This window comes from Carcharhinus amblyrhynchos, chromosome 6, assembly GCF_965287045.1.
Source record: "Carcharhinus amblyrhynchos chromosome 6, sCarAmb.v2.hapA, whole genome shotgun sequence".
Lineage (NCBI taxonomy): Eukaryota > Metazoa > Chordata > Chondrichthyes > Carcharhiniformes > Carcharhinidae > Carcharhinus > Carcharhinus amblyrhynchos.
The window spans coordinates 88,135,482-88,152,524 of record NC_137329.1 but is presented as its reverse complement, the minus strand read 5'-3'; the positions used below and the strand labels follow the sequence as shown (position 1 = coordinate 88,152,524).

Here is a 17,043-nt window from a genome sequence, read left to right as displayed (position 1 = left end):
CTGGGCTCTTTTAAATAACAAATGCCTCAAAAGTACGCATGGGACAATTTGAAGATAGAAGAAACTTTGTACAGCGAATTGATTGAAACAGTAGCAATTTTAGTATCAGAAACAGGAATAAGGGATATCGGAACATAGATTTAGTTCACTGATGGAGGGGAAGATAAACATTAGCAGAACGGCTTGAGCTAAATGGCAAGTTTTAATATGGTAATTTTACACATCCTGCCGTCATTGAAGAGTAATGTGAATGCTCAAGTCATCAGACTTGTTTCCCAGGCACGCTTAGATAAGGACCTTTGAGTTTTAATATTTTATTGGTAGAATTTTGTAATCATTTCACCCAAAAATATTTTCTCACGATTGAACCACATGTGAATATGTAGATAAAGGCAGTGATGCCCATTTCATATTCGTGGTTAAAATAGGAGGATTACCTGCGAATTTATCAAAAAAATCACGACCGAAGCATCCTTTCGCCGAACCTGTTTTTGTGATGTTAGATAAGCATTTACTGGGACACCAGGGCTGGCATAGGGAGATCTGCCGTCCTCAGTGAACCTTCAGCTGCTAATGTTGGTTATAAAATAAATAAGCAATGTTACAACGCGGTGCAGATCATCCCTGTACTGGAGAAATAACAACTTACAACACTAAGGAAAAGTCCTCTGTAAAATTTAATTTAAACAATCTGAGCAGCTGTACGTTCAGCTGCTATTTAAATTCCAGTTATAGAAATAATGCGAGAACATTTTGCAGTAAATCTTAAAAATAAATTACTGACCTGATCAGAAGTGAAGTGATCTGAAAACCCTTCACGCGCAAAGGAAAGCAATCAGGATCGGAGCATCCTTCCGCCGAAATATTATCTGGAGGAGCGGCGGGCGGAACCTTTGTGCTGTTTCCACGGGGTGTGGAGGAGGGTTTTAGGCGGACAGACTGTGGGTGAGCGTTCTGGGTCCGGGTGGCGATCCAACTGAAAGGAATCGGGAAGGATTTGAAAGCTGTGCCGCGCGAGATAAGCGAGGCTCGTTCTCTCCTGTTCACGAGCTCGCCCTCGGGCGGTAGAAGGCAACCGCTGGAGCTCGAGCGTGCCAGGAAGCGCGGAGCAGGGTCAACAGCTGGTCCTCCAAACACAACGCCGAGCTGGCCCTGGGCACTCACACTGGCTTTACAACAAAGACAAGAACACACATTTATTTGATTTCTATTTGTAACAATTGTTTCCGTTGGCAGCAAGCTTAGTTACTTTATGTTGGGAGAAATCGGGACAGGGAAGGTTTGCAACTGCTCTCTCAACATCCTCTCAGCTTCCGCCCTCCTCATCCTTCCGTCTTGAGTTTACACTAATAATTCCTTCGGAGAGGAAGGAGACAGATGCAGGTAATTATATTTTTGACGTGTGAAAAAATATAAGCTCTTGAAAATCGGAGATCGCTGTCGTTTGCTGATTAATAATTCACTTTTGAAATGTTCCTAATTGTAAACGATTTTGGCCCTAGTAACTTCAAAATGCGATTTTTAAAAATGTTTTGAGCTGAGTGGTATTTTCTTTCTTAAACTTTCAAGTTGAGTTCAGTATTGAAAAACTTACACCGTCCAGATTATTTCATCTTTTTGATTTTATTTAGGTAATCATAAACATCTTGAGTGCATCTGCTCTTGGCAGCTGTGTCTTCTGACTGTATTCCTGTTCAGTACCTTTGGTGAATGAAATGCTCTTCAGTGTTGTAAGGGGGATTAATTTATGTATCTATACTTTCATGGACTGTATTTTAAAGCAGTATTTTAAAATATATGTTGTGATGTACAAATATACTTCCAGTAAAGGCCATAAGTGGATTTTAAGGTGAATCAATATAGAACAACTTACTTCCTCCAGATTACTCCTAATTGCCTGAAGAAGTTGATGTGCATTTTTTGGCAATTGAGGAATGTGCTTGGTCAGTTCAAAGAATAGTTAATAGTTAACCACATTGCTGGGGATCTGGAGTTGAATGTAGGCCAGTCTGGTTCAGGATAGAAGATTTCCTTCCCTGAAGCAATGTTGCTCAATAGGATTTTGATTTTTGTGAACCATGGGAACTCGGAGGAGGAGTAAGTCATTTGGCCCTTAAAAGTCAGCTCTATCATTCAATATGATTATAGTTAATCCTCTATATCAATGTCATATCCCTGCTTTCTCCCCATACCTCTTGATGCTATTAAAATATCAATAAATTGTCTCTTGACAATTCAGTGACTTGGCCCTCTGTGGTAGAGAATTCCACAGGTCCACTACCTTTCAAGTGAAGAAATCTTTCCTCATCTCAGTCCTAAATGGTCTACTGTGTATCCTGAGACTTTGCTCTCTGGTCCTGATTTTCCAACCAGGGGAAACACCCTCCCTGCATCTAGTCTGTCTGGAGCTGTTAAAATTTCATACATTTCAATCAGATCCAGAATCATAGGATCTCTACAGTACCGAAAGAGGCCACTAAGTACACATCAACTCTCTGACAGAGTATCTTCCCCTAACCCCACTGTAACCCTGTAACCTCATGCATTTACCATGGCTAATAAATCTAACCTACACATCTTGGAACATCAAAGAGCAATTTATCATGGCCAATCCACCTAACCTGCACATCTTTGGACTGTGGGAGGAAACCCAAGCAGCTGGAGTAAACCCATGCAGACACTGGGAGAAAGTCACCCAAGGCTAAAATTGAACCCAGGTAGTGCTCACCACTGTGCCACCCATATCATCCTTGTAAACTCTATGAATGGAGGGCAAGTTGGACCAATCTCTCAAGACACCAACCCCTGTATCAGCCTAGAGAACTTAGGTTGCACTCCCCCTATGGCAACTGTGAAACTTGTGACCATTAGGTCACTATGTTTGTCAAATGGTACAAAATGTATGCAACATTAATAAAGCAGAAATAGTTTTGGAGCTTTAAACCATCAATCAAAACTGACACTCGCTGCTAGAATCAGGTGAACAGATACAGAAAAATTTGTAAAACTAACATACATGCAGACATAGAATTAGGAGCAGGAGTACGCTATTCATTGCCTCAAATCTGCACCTTTTGACAAGATGAGGACTGATCTATTGTGGCCTCAACTCCAGATACTGCCTACCCCAGATAATCCATGACTCTCATGTTAATCAAGAGTTTATCTACCTCTGCCTTAAAAAAATTCAATGATCCAGCCTTCACTGCTTTTTTTGGGAAGAACATTCCAAAGTCATATGACCCTTGCAAGAACAGGATTCTTCAGAAATCTAGCTATTCTGTAAAATAAGCCTGTAAAAAAACACTCCCAAAGGATTGTGACAATATTATTAATGGACAGCATATAATAGTTTCTAAAGAGAAATCAAGCGTAAACTGCCTCTATGTAATCAAAATTGATGTATCAGGAAACTAGAGAAGGGAGAAAAAAGCAATCAATCTTTACCCATTGGATTCTGCACTCTGACTCCTGCCTTGCTTATGTTTGTCATCTGCTATTGCTGTGTCTGGACATTTAATAGATCTTCAGCAGATGGACCAACCTTTACTTTTACATCATTAGTGGCTTATTCTTTTCAATCGCTCGTTTCAACAATTCTGTTAAGATGAAGGCTGAGCACATTTGCATGTTGCTGCGCCATTCCAGCTTATCAAAATTGTATATTTGAATCCTCAATGGCCACCAGACGCCTCAGCCATTTTATGAAAACCTTTATCTACTATCTAAATCAGTTCTTTAGTTAACATTCCCCATGCCACAAGACTCCCTAAGAAGATTTCAAGTAATCAGATTGTTGCCCTTCCGAAGACCGACTCTGCTTTCACAGAGCGGTCCTGCAGATCTGAATGTATCAGCAGTTAGAGGCAGCCAGAGGGAACAGGAGCAGAGGAGTTAACAAATGGCAGATTACTTTTCTTGTTTTTTTTTGAACAAGAGGTCCTTTAGCTTTTAGGTTATTTGAAACCCAACTGCCGAAACTCTACTCTGATAAACATAGAACAAAGAACAACAAAAAAAAATACAGTACCAGTACAGGCTGTTTGGCCCTCCAAGCATATGCCGATCATGATGCCGTAACGGAAAAAAACCTTCTGCCCATACTCAGTTCATATCCCTCTATTTCTTCTTTATTCATGTACTTATCCAGATGCCTCTTAAAATGTTGCTAATGTGCTTGCTTCCACCACATCCCCTGGCAGCATGTTCCAGGCCCCACCACCCTCCACATGAGAAACTTCCCACGCACAGCTCCCTTAAACTTTTTCCCCTCTCACCTCGAACCTCTGCCCCATTGTAATTGACATTTCCACCCTTGGAAAAAGCCTCTGACGTTCCACCCTGTCTATGTGCCTCATTTTTTTAGACCCCTATCAGGTTTAGCCTCAGCTTCCATCTTTCCAGCGAAAACAACCCTAGTTTATTCAACCTCTCCTTATAGCCGACACCTTCGAGACCAGGCAACATCCTGGTGAATCTTCTTTGCACTCTCTCCAAAGCTTCCACATCCTTCTGCTGCACGCAATATTCCAAATGCGGCCTAACCAAGGTTTTATATAGCTTGTGTCTGACCAATATGTGATTCTTATCTAACAACAACATGGCTGATCCTTCCTTACTCAGTTAGAGACAGATGACAAATAGCAGTCCAGCACATGACACTCATACTCACCACTGCAATTTTAGCACTGGTCTATATTGCGTGGCTCTGAAAATGAACACTTCACCACACATTTGTGACCAATTCACTGCATGTGGCAGGGGTTTTGGACAAGTCTGTCCTAAAGGGACATTAATGGACAAAATGGTCTTTTATGACATTTGGTAGTCACATTGTCACAATTAAACATACAGCTGGATTTTTATTCTAAATTAACTGACTTGAAATTCTGCAGCTCCTGTAGGGTGGGATGTGGGGAGGGGTAGGAGAGGAGGTGAATTTGGACTTGTTTCTGGATCATGAATCCAAACCTTTGGATTATAGTTGGAATTACATAACTACCCTGCTGTTGTTCTTGTGTGATTATTTATGATCTGAGATTCATAGGAACCTTCTTCTAGTAACAATCCTATAATGCACTGTCTTTCCAGATACAATTCAAGTTTGTAAGCATACATAAATTTAGATACAATAATAACTGTTTCAGTGAATATTGCATAGTAATCATATGCAAAATATTTTTGATGGAATTTACAACCTAACCCCACCTTTATATTTCTATTTATAATAGTTTAAGATAGCTCAAAATTTCAGCACACGTTGAAACAATTATTTCTTATGAAACAACAAGCACTCAAATGATCTGGCAATAAATTGTCAAGCAAAATTCGAAGCTTTTTTTTAATTGCCATCTGAGCTCCAAAATGTGTGGGAGTTTTATAATAGTGGTTTGGTGGGAGCAGGGTGGGAAAATCTCAATTGTGCTGATTGAATTGATGTAGAATTTCACATTCAGCTTCCTTTTTTGTAAGATTCTGTTCCTTAGCGATGAGTCTCTGAGACAAGGCCTAGATGTAGGACTGATATTTTGAACTTTAGGTGTTTGGCTTTAAACTTGAAAGTGTCATTGTGGGAGTGACTTCAATGCCACTGCACACAGCTGGAACTGAAATTGGAAAGAAGTGTTTTTTGTGCAAAATTAAATTTGTTGATGTTTTAGTTGTTGTTCATTTTGGTATTAGCACAATGATAGTGAGGAAAGGGGATATAAATCAAACTTTTAACACACAACCCCATGCTCAAATCATGACATCATAGAATACCTACAGTGCAGAAGGAGGCCATTCCGCCCATCAAGTCTGCAGCAACTCTCTAACAGAGCATTCCACCCATGCCCTAGGCCCGTAACCCCTATGTACTTACCTCGCTAATCCCCCCCCCCCACCTATACACGTCGGGACAGTACAGGACAATTTTTTGCATTGCCAATCCAAATAACTTGCACATCTTTGGACATCAGGACCTGGGATCTCTGGAACGAGACACTGAATCAATGATGGGAATTTGGGCCAACCTGATAACTATCCTAATGGCAAGCTTTGCCAGTATAGAGTACAGGAAATGAGGTACATGATAGAAATTGCCCTAGATTCTTTCACAGTTGTGGTGAGTAGGTAATGACAGTGGACCATAATTTCCAAGTGACAGCATATGACAATGTCAGCATATAAAGGAAGGTGAGTGATATTGGGATAACTTGACAAGTCTCTTACTGTTTGAGGAAGAACTTTTAGCCTAGGGAATATTTTTCATTCCTTTCTTTCCCTTAAGAAGAGTTGATCAGATCTTACAAATAATGCTGCAGAGAAAGCCTAAGATCTCATTCCTCATGTTGTGTATTTCATAGTACAGGAGCATCTTGTACACTTGTAAATCTCAGATTTACCAAATTGCACTGGGGTCTGTAGAGACAAAATATGCATTATTTTTCAGGCACTGTGTGTAACAGATGTGAATTGCTGGACGTGGGAATATGCTGAAGAATGTCAGTGACGCTGATAAGGGACTGTCAGCTGAATGTTTTGGCTATGGTATATTAAGCTTTATAATGTGCACCTGCCCATGCAGTATATTTTTCTTCATTGTTTTTCTTTTCTGTGGTGTCAAACAGCAGAGGCAACTTGTTCGCCCCCACCCCACTTTTGCATCTACCAGATCACGCTGTGGGTTGTTTCCGTTATTTATTTTCAAGATGTTAGTGTGACTGCATTTATTATCCATACCCCTGAGGACTGCAGCAGACTTTGTGATGATGGTGCTGGCAATGAAGGTGGTGTGACATAGTGAAGTTTAGATTTTTGCCTCAGTGATGATGAAGTAACAGCAAAACTATATGTTCGGGTCATAATGATGTATGATTTGAAAGGGAATTTGAAAGTGATGAAGTTGTATTTTCTCCTGATGGCACCATTTCTTGTGGCAGCCAGCAGGTGAGGACCATGAGGCATGGAAGCTATCCTATTAAGGAGGGAGAGGCACATCCAACCCCTGGCCCAGGCTGAAATGCTGCTGGTGAGTTTAATGTTAGCTGACACTGGCAGGTGCCACATTTGAAGTGCTGTTAGCCCTACATTAGTTTCTACCTGAATAAAGGACTCATTTCTGCCACTGCTGACTTACTGATTCTACTCCTGCCCCATTCACTGAATACCTGAATACTCAAACTAACCAAGAAGTTCACTGGGAGACCACAGCAGTATTGGCAGTAGGAACATTTGGGAACCTGGCTAATGACGCATAACTGGATGGAGATTCTGTGATGTGTGGATTTATTAAATACCCTGTGAAAGGATAAAATACTATTTCAAGAATAGATAAGAACACGTATTCATTGGAGAAGTTATATCAACATGCGGGACTTGGAGGGGTGAAATATGGAATGGAGCATTTGAGAACTAAACCATTATGGTTTCTAACTTACATGAATGACCTGGATTCAGAAACTCAATAAATGGCTTAAAGAAACATACTTATAACATGTGTAATAGGTTACCTAATGGCATAGGGAAATTTAATACTCAAATAACTTGACCAGCACTGGAGTCCTAGTTTGCATGGTGTCTGTTTGGTTAGATGATTTGAGCTGAGATGAATGACCTTCTGCACCCATAGTTATTCTTTTGAATTTTGCACAGGAGTGGGTGAAGTGAATAGTGTCAAATGAAAAGCCACTGACAAATGTACAAGGACAAAATGAGTTTTGTGTTAATTACGTCAAGAATGGTCTCTTTCTAACGAGTGAATAGTATGTGAAAGTGGGCTTACAAAATTTTTGACCGACCGTTTTCTCCAAAATTTAAGGATTTCTCTACATATGTTCATCCCTGGATTAATGGCGATGTGGAGATGTGAGCATCAACAGGTACATTGTGGAGTATTACATGGTTCCAGCTGACTCAGTGCATCAAATTAGCTGACAAAGTTAAATTTGGGAGGGTGGAATGGTGGTGGGGGAGGGAGTGGGGTGCTATAGGAGGGTGGCTGGGGAAGTGTAGTGGTGACTACTTGGGGCAAAACATAAACCTGAATTATTGCGAGAGGGTGGGAGGCAGAAGCTAAGATACATACATACTGTTTGGAACCATACAAAGGAAGATGGTTGTGGTTATTGGAGGTCAATCATCTTTGTTCCAGGGCATCACTATTGAAGTTCCTCAGGGTAGTGTCCTAGATCAAACTATCTTCAGCTACTTCCTCAGTGACCTTCCTTCCATCATAGGATCAGAAGTGGGGATGTTTGTGCAATGTTGACCATTTGTGACTCCTCAGATTCTGAAGTAGTCCATGTCCAAATGCAGAAAGACCTCGACAGGTCTGGGCTTGAGCTGATAAGTGGCAAGGACCGTTAGCGCCACACAAATGCCAATGACCATCTTCAAAAAAGAGAGAATCTAACCATTGTCCCTTGACATTCGATGACATTACCATCCCTGGCTCCCTACTATCAACATCCTGGGGGGTTACCAATGACCAAAAACTGAACAGGACTAGCCATGTAAATAATGTGGCTACAAGAGGCTAGAAATCCTTTGTTAATAATTCACCTCTTAACTCACCAAAACCCATCCACCACCCATCACCCATAGGGCACACGTCACATGTGTTCGAATGTTCTTCATTTTCCGGATGAGTGCAGCTCCAACAACACTTGGGAAGCTTGACTTCATTTATGACAAAACAGCCACTTGATTGGCACCTCTTCCATAAATGTTCTCTTTCTCTCTACCACCTACGCACAGTGATAACAGTGCGTACCGTCAACGTGATGCACTGCAGGAATTCAGCAAGCCTTTTTAGAAAATGCCTTCCAAACCAATCTGTACTACCATCTACAATAGGATTTCTCAAACTTTTTGAACCGTAAATCTCTCGTCCTTCCAGGAGAATCAAACTCTAGACATTCTCATAATGTCGATGTTGCTTTCTCTTTGCTACGAAATAGGTGTGAACACAGGAATCAAATGTAAACAAGTAATTTCAAACCATATCTGTATATTAGGAATTAGGAAGAGGCACGGAGTCACAAATAAATTCAACAGCTATGTGGCTCCTTCAAATAAACTCTGGCCAAGTTACTCCCCTCTCCCCCCATAGCCCTTTAACATTATCCCCTGGGTGTAATACCCACTCGTATCTCTCCCTCATGTACATCCCCGCTCTCTTGCATGCACCCCATTCCCAGCTTGTCCACTTAGAGATTGGCTTGATTGGACAAGCAGCTCTGCAGCATTTTGCAGATTTTACAAATGAGTCTGCCCTGCCATGGAGCTCTGTTGGCTGTTACAATCTAGTTTGGGAACACCTGACCTAAATGGACAAGGCCAGCAGATACATAGGAACATCACCTGGAAGTTCCCTTCCAACACATCCACCATTCAGACTTGGAAATATATTGCTGGCATTCCTTCACTGTTGCTGGATCAAAATTCTACAGCACTGTGGGTATGCCTACACATGATGTGGAGATGCCGGTGTTGGACTGGAATAAACACAGTAAGAAGTCTCACAACACCAGATTAAAGTCCAACGGGTTTATTTGGTAGCAAACGTCACTAGCTTTTGGGGCTCTGCCCCTTTGTCAGGTGAGTGGGGAGTTCTGATCACAAACAAGGATATAAACACACACACTCAGTTTACAGAATACTGATTAGAATGCGAATCTTCCATTTCCAGGTACCAGCTATGGTTCATCCATTTTGCTATGAATACTGCACGCATTCAATTAAAGAACTTAGAATTCTATCTTCTTGAATACTACTTGAAGATTTTACTGACTTTTTTTTATATTTTTAGTTTTCTCTCATATTACATTTTCTCTTATTTTTTAAATCATCCTTGGCTGGTTTCAAAAATGTATCCAAACATCTTTCTACAAATAATCTTCTCAGCATCATATGTCTTTACTTTCAATTCCATACCATCCTTAGCTTCCTCAGTTAACCATGGATTGTGCATTCTTCTGGTACAGTCTTTCTTCAATGGAATTTATATTGTTGAGAGTTAGGAAAAATCTCCTTAAGTCAGGCAGGAAATTAGACAAGTAAATTGGAAGGAGATGTTCTTGGGGAAAATTACCAAAGGAAGGTGGCGGATTTTCAAGGAATGTTTGTCTGGAGCTCTGCATGAAAACGTTCCAATGAGACAGGGAAGCTTTGGTACGTTACGGGAACCGTGGTGCACAAAGGTTGTAATGAACCTAGTCAGAAAGAAAAGAAAGGAGTACAGAAGGTTCAGAGAGCTAGGAGATGTTAAGGATCTAGAGGAGTATAAGGGTTGTAGGAAGAAGCTTAAAAAGGAAATTAGGAGAGCCAGAAGGGGTCATGAGAAGGCCTTGGCGGGTAAGATTAAGGAGAACCCCAAGGCGTTCTACAAATATGTGAAGAGTAAAAGGATGAGATGTGAAGGAATAGGACCTATAAAAGGTGAAGGGAGAAAAGTCTGTGCGAACCGGTAGAAATGGCAGAGGTGCTTAATGAATACTTCGCCTTGGTATTCACAGTGGAAAATGATCTGGGTGGTTGTACTGCAGGTTTGCGGCGGACTGAAAAGATTGAGTATGTGGACATTGAGAAAGAGGATGTGTTGGAACTTTTAAATTGCATCAAGATAGATAAGTCACCGGGACTATATGGGATGTACCCCAGATTACTGTGGGAGGTGAGGGAAGAGATTGCAGAACCTCTGGCGATGATCTTTGCGTCGTTGATGGAGATGGGAGAGGTTCCAGAGGATTGCAGATATGGTTCCTATTTTCAAGAAAGGAAACAGGGATAGCCCAGGAAACTACCAATCGGTGAGTCTGACCTCAATGGTTGGTAAGTTGATGGAGAGGATACTAAGGGACAGGATTTATGAACATTTAGAGCAGTTTAGTATGATTAAAAGTAGTCAGCACGGCTTTGTCAAGGGCAGGTCGTGCCTTACGAGCCTAGGTGAGTTCTTTGAAAATGTGACTAAACACATTGATGAAGGAAGAGCGGTGGCTGTGGTTTATATGGACTTCAGCAAGGCATTTGATAAGGTCCCCCGTGCAAGACTTCTTGAGAAAGTGAGAGGGCATGGGATCCAAGGGGCTGTTGCCTTGTGGATCCAGAACTGGCTTGCCTGCAGAAGGCAGAGAGTGGTTGTGGATGGGTCTTTTTCTGCATCGAGGTCAGTCACCAGTGGAGTGCCCCAGGGATCTGTTCTAGGACCCTTGCTTTTTGTCATTTTCACAAATGACCTGGATGAGGAAGTGGAGGGATGGGTTGGTAAGTTTGCTGTTGACACGAAGGTTGGTGGTGTTGTGGATAGTCTGGACGGATGTCAGAAGTTGCAGCGAGACATAGATAGGATGCAAGACTGGGTGGAGAAGTGGCAGATGGACTTCAACACGGGTAAATGTGTAGTGGTCATTTTGGCAGATCCAATGGGATGAAAGAGTATAATATCAAGGATAGGACTCTTAGCAGTGTAAAAGATCAGAAGGACCTTGGGGTCCGTGTCCACAGGACTCCTAAATTGGTCTCGCAGGTGGAGGATGTGGCCAAGAAGCTGTATGGTGTACTAGCCTTCATTAATCGAGGGATTGAGTTTAGGAGCCGGGAGATAATGCTGCAATTTTATAAGACCCTTGTCAGACCCCACTTGGAGTACCGTGCGCAGTTCTGGTCGCCTCACTACCAGAAGGATGTGGAAGCTATTGAATGGGTGCAGAGGAGATTTACAAGGATGTTGCCTGGATTGGATGGCATGCCTTATGAGGACAGGTTGAGGGAGCTCGGTCTTTTCTCCCTGGAGAGACAAAGGATGAGAGGTGACCTGATAGAGGTTTATAAGATGTTGAGAGGTATAGGTAGGGTGGATTCTCGGAGGCTGTTTCCCAGGGCTGAAATGGTCGCTACAAGAGGACACAGGTTTAAGGTGCTGGGGAGTAGGTACAGAGGAGATGTCAGGGGTAAGTTTTTCACTCAGAGGGTGGTGAGTGAGTGGAATTGGCTGCCATCGGTCGTGGTGGAGGCGAACTCGTTGGGGTCTTTTAAGAGACTTCTGGATGAGTACATGGGATTTAATGGGATTGAGGGTTATAGATAGGCCTGGTAGGTAGGGATGTGATTGGCGCAACTTGTGGGCCGAAGGGCCTGTTTGTGCTGCAGTGTTCTATGTTCTACGTTCTAAGTGTCTGTCACTACTTCGCTACCATCTTGCCTTATAATCTACTTTCCCCAGTGCACTGCCGTCAACTCAATAAGTTTAAGACACTTGTTTCATGCCCCATTTCTAAACCTCTTATCAAGAGGGATCCTTTAATAGGAGATCAGTAATTAATTCTCATTACATATTACCAGGGCAAAATTGCTTGCTGCTTGGTTGAATCCAGTGTATTGTTCAAGAAGCTGTTCCAAATATGCTCTATGAACTGATCATTGGATACTGTTTGGTACGTCTTCTTTGTCTGAAGTAGACTAACTATGTTTAACTACAAGAACAATGTACATATATAAAGAAAAGGCTTCAAACTCGGAGCTGGCTCATGCTTGCTTGCACACATGGCTCTGTCCAACACCAGACTGACCCTGTGTGGGCATACTATGCTCAGCACCACATTAATCTTAATTGTGCCAGGACCTTACACTACAAATCCCATCAGTGATTTATTTCCTTTGCTATTTCTTATCTCCAAACTGATCCACTGAACTAAAATAATTTCTCACAACTCAACTGATCTCATCCTTTATTGACAGAGCTACCCACCTTCTTTTCCTTTCTTTCTGTTCTACAAAATCTCAGGTAACCTTGACTATCCAGGTACCAGCTATGGTCACTTTGCAACCATGTCCCTGTAATGGTTAATAGATCACCTTCATTTATGCTATCAATTCATCCATTTTGCTATGAATACTGCACGCATTCAATTAAAGAACTTAGAATTCTATCTTCTTACCATTTTTCCCTGCTTTAGACATATTTGCTGATGCATTCTTTGTTTTACACTCTGCCTTATCCAAAGAACAAGAACGAAGAACAATGCAGCACAGGAACAGGCCCTTCAGCTCACAAAGTCTGTGCCAACGCAGTTGCCTCTCTCATATTTTCTTGCCTCCACATGGACCATGTTCCTCTACTCCTGTCTATTCGTGTATTTATTCAGATGCCTCTTGAACATTACTATAGAATCTGCTTCCACCACTTCCTCTGGCAGCACGTTCCAGGCATTCATCACCCTCTGTGTGAAAGACTTACCCCTTATATCTCTTTAACTTTACCCCTCTCACTTTCAACCTATATCCCCAAGTAATTGATCCTTCGACCCTGGAAAAAAGACTCGACTACCCATTCTACCCAGGCCTGTCATAATCTTCTAAACCTCTATCAGGTCCCCCTCATCCTCCGATGCTCCAGTGAAAACAGTCCAAGTTTGTTCAACCTTTCTTCGTAGTCCATATCCTCCAAATCAGGTAACGTTCTGGTAAATTTCTTCTGCACCCTTTCCAATGCATCAACATCCTTCCAGTAGTGTGGTGAACAGAATCATACACAGTACTCCAAATGTGGCATAACCAAAGTCTTATACAACTGCAACGTGATTTTCCAATTCCTATACTCAGCGCTCCGACCGATGAACATAAGAACATAAGAAATAGGAGCAGGAGTAGGCCATCTGGCCCTTCGAGCCTGCCCCGCCATTCAATAATATCATGGCTGATCTGTCGTGGCTCAGTTCCACATTCCCGCCCTCTCCCCATAACCCTTAATCCCCTCTCTTATCAAAAACCCATCAACCCGCTTCTTAAAAATATTTAGCGAGGCAGCCTCCACCACTTCAACGGGCAGAGAATTCCAGATATTCACCACCCTTTGAGTGAAGAAGTTCCTCCTCAACTCCGTTCGAAACCGCCCCCCCTTTATCTTGAGGCTGTGCCCCCTAGTCCTACTGTCCTTTCTGAGCGGGAAGAGTCTCTCCACCTCTATCCTATCCATCCCATTCATCATCTTATACGTCTCAATGAGATCTCCCCTCATTCTTCTAAACTCTAACGAGTACAAGCCTAGTTTATTCAGCCTCTCCTCATAGCTCAACCCCCTCAACTCCGGTATCAGCCTAGTAAACCTCCTCTGCACTCCCTCCAAGGCCAAAATATCCTTGCGCAGGTGCGGCGCCCAAAACTGCACACAGTACTCCAGCTGCGGCCTCACCAATGCCCTATACAGCTGCAGCAAGACCTCCCTACTTTTATATTCAATCCCCCTCGCGATGAAGGCCAGCATCCCATTCGCCTTCCTGACCACCTGCTGCACCTGCAGGCTGGGTTTTTGCGACTCATGCACAAGGACCCCGAGGTCCCTCTGCACCGTTGCCTGCTGCAGTTTTTCGCCACGTAAGTAATAGTCCTTCCTACCATTCTTCCTACCAAAGTGGACCACCTCACACTTGCCAACATTAAATTCCATTTGCCATTTCCTGGCCCATTCACCCAGCTTATCTAGATCCTTCTGCAGACTCTCCACACCCTCCGCACAATTTGCCTTTCCCCCAATCTTGGTGTCATCAGCAAATTTCGACACCCTACACTCGGTTCCCTCCTCCAGATCATCTATATAAATGGTAAATAGCTGAGGTAAATAGATGAAGGTAAATAGATGAAGGCCAGCATGCCTTACATCTTCTTGATTATCTTGTCCACCTGAGTTGCCACCTTCAGGGAACTGTGGATCTGCACATCTAGGTCCCTCTATGCTAATATTTCTAAGGGATCTACCACTTACGATATACTTTCCTTCTGTAATAGACCTTCCAAATTTCATTTGTCTGGGTTAAAATCCATCTGCCATCTTTTGGCTCAGGTCGTCAGCTGATTTATATCCTACTACATCCCTGACAATCCTCCTCACTATCTGATACGCCCCCAATTTTTGTATCTTCTACAAATTTACTAATCAGACTGCCTATACTTTCCTCCAAATCATTTATACATATGATCAACAACAGAGATCCCAGCACTGATCCTTGTGGAACATTATTTGTCACAGAACTCCAGTTAGAAAAGCACCCTTTCACTACTACTCTCTGCTTTTCATGCCCAAGCCAGGTTGTAGCCATTTTACCAGCTGACTTCGATCCCATGTGACAGTATCAGTCTGCCATGAGGTAGCTTATCAAAGTCTTTACTAAAGCCCATGTATACAACATCCCCTGCTCCGTCCTGGTCAATTTTTCTTGTCATTTCCTCAAAGAACGCAATCAGGTTTGTGAGACATGACCTCCCTTTCACAAAACCATGCTGCCTATTGTTAATAAGCCAATTTTCTTCCAGATATCAGTACATACTGTCCCTTAGAATCTTCTCCGATAATTTCCCCACCAATGATAAGGCTCACAGGCCTTCAGTTTCCCAGATTGTCTCTTCATAGAATCCTACTGTGCAGAAGGAGGCCATTTGGCCCATCAAGTCTGAACCAACCACAATCCCATCCAGGCCCTAACCCCGTTACCCAATCACTTATTCTAGCCAATCCCCCTGACACTAAGGGGCAATTTAGCATGGCCAATCTACCTAACCAGCACATCTTTGGACTGTGAGGAAAACGGAGAACCCAGAGGAAACCCACACAGACACATGGAGAATATGCAAACTCCACACAGTGACCTCAGCTGGGAATCGAACCCAGGTCCCTGGCACTGTGAGGCAGCAATGCTAACCACCGTGCTGCCCTTCTCTCTTAAACAGAGGAACAATGCTAGCTACGCTCCAATCCTCTGGTATCTCACCCTTGACTAAAGATGCAAAGATTTTGGCGAAGACTGCAGCAATTTCTTCCCTCACCTCTGGTATTCTGGGATAGACCCTACGTGGCCTTGGGGTCTTGTTCACCTTTAAATGTTTTTCAAAACCTCCAATACCTCTTCCCTTTTTATCTAAATATGCCCTAGAATGTCAGCATCCTCCTTTCCACACTCACCATCCACCACATCCTTCTCCTTTGTAAATACTGATGCAAAGTACTCGTTAAGGACCCCACCCACCTCATCTGGCTCAGTCACACTTTGGTTGCATTACCCAAATCAGTATCCTGCACTATTGCCTGGCTTTTCTCTTACCCATGTGTCACTAGCTTCTTCTTCTGGACCAAACGTTTTAGTACAAGACAAGAACAGCAACCTCATCCCAGACTGCACCAAATCCCCTCACTTACCAAATTCAGAAGAGTTAAGCATCTGTCTTACTGAACTCAGACGAGCTGCCGTCTTTGTGCTACTTTCTTTATAGTGTTTCAAAACTTCCTGCACATGTACAGGAATAGTAAATTTCTCGCAACAAAACCCTACATTTCTATAGTGACCATAGCTGGTACCTGGATATTCAAGGTTACCTGAGATTTTGTGGAACAGAAAGGAAGAGAGCAGCTAAAGTGACTGTTTGTGTCTTAGAGAGTGAGGCTGAAGTATGAATAATGGGAAAATCAACAAATTCCAGAGATTGAACAAGTATTTTGTATGTCCCCACAGTAGAACACGTAAAATATGTTCCAAGAATAGTAAAAAATTAAGAAGCAAAAAGGAGGGAGAAACTTAAAATTATTTCAATCACTGGAGAATAAATACTAGGGAACTAATGGAATGGAGCTAACAAATCCCATGAACCTGAGAGCCTGCCTCCTAAGGTCTTAAAAGTGACAGTGGATGCATTGGTCACAATCTTCCAGAATTCCATGGATTCTAGAAAGACCCCAGTAGAATGAGGAACTGCAAGCATTCTATTCAAGAAAGGAGGGAGACAAAGCAGGAAATTGTAGGTTATTTAGTCTGTCATTGACACAATGCTTGAATCCTTTATTAAGGAGCTGGTAGCTGTGCATTTAGTAAATCACATTATAATCAATATTTTTTGAAAGGGAAATCATGTTTGACAAACTTATTAGCATCCCTGTAACATGCAGGATGATAAGGGACATTAGTAGATTTGTTTTATTTGCATTTCTAAAAGCTATTCCATAAGGTGCCTTATTAAAGGCACACCACAAGATAAAAGCTTTGGTGCTGGGGATAATATCTGAGCATGGCT

The 17,043-nt window shown here is 42.4% G+C and overlaps 1 protein-coding gene across 6 annotated transcripts in view; it reads left to right on the top strand.

The window, feature by feature from the left end:
* The first annotated feature begins 937 nt into the window (after positions 1 to 937).
* Positions 938 to 17,043, top strand: part of LOC145344083 (protein FAM118A-like) — a 91,325-nt gene continuing 75,219 nt past the window's right edge. For 5 of the 6 annotated variants that reach the window (XR_013886837.1, XM_080190890.1, XM_080190891.1 and 2 more), the window contains exons 1-2: positions 938 to 1,383; positions 6,924 to 7,012. Coding sequence is in view for 5 of the 6 variants with exons in the window: in XM_080190890.1 (XP_080047016.1) it covers positions 6,947 to 7,012 (66 nt within the window). In the remaining variant the exon portion in view is untranslated. The remainder of the gene's footprint in view (positions 1,384 to 6,923; positions 7,013 to 17,043) is intronic. The other variant, XM_080190893.1, reaches the window with a different exon arrangement.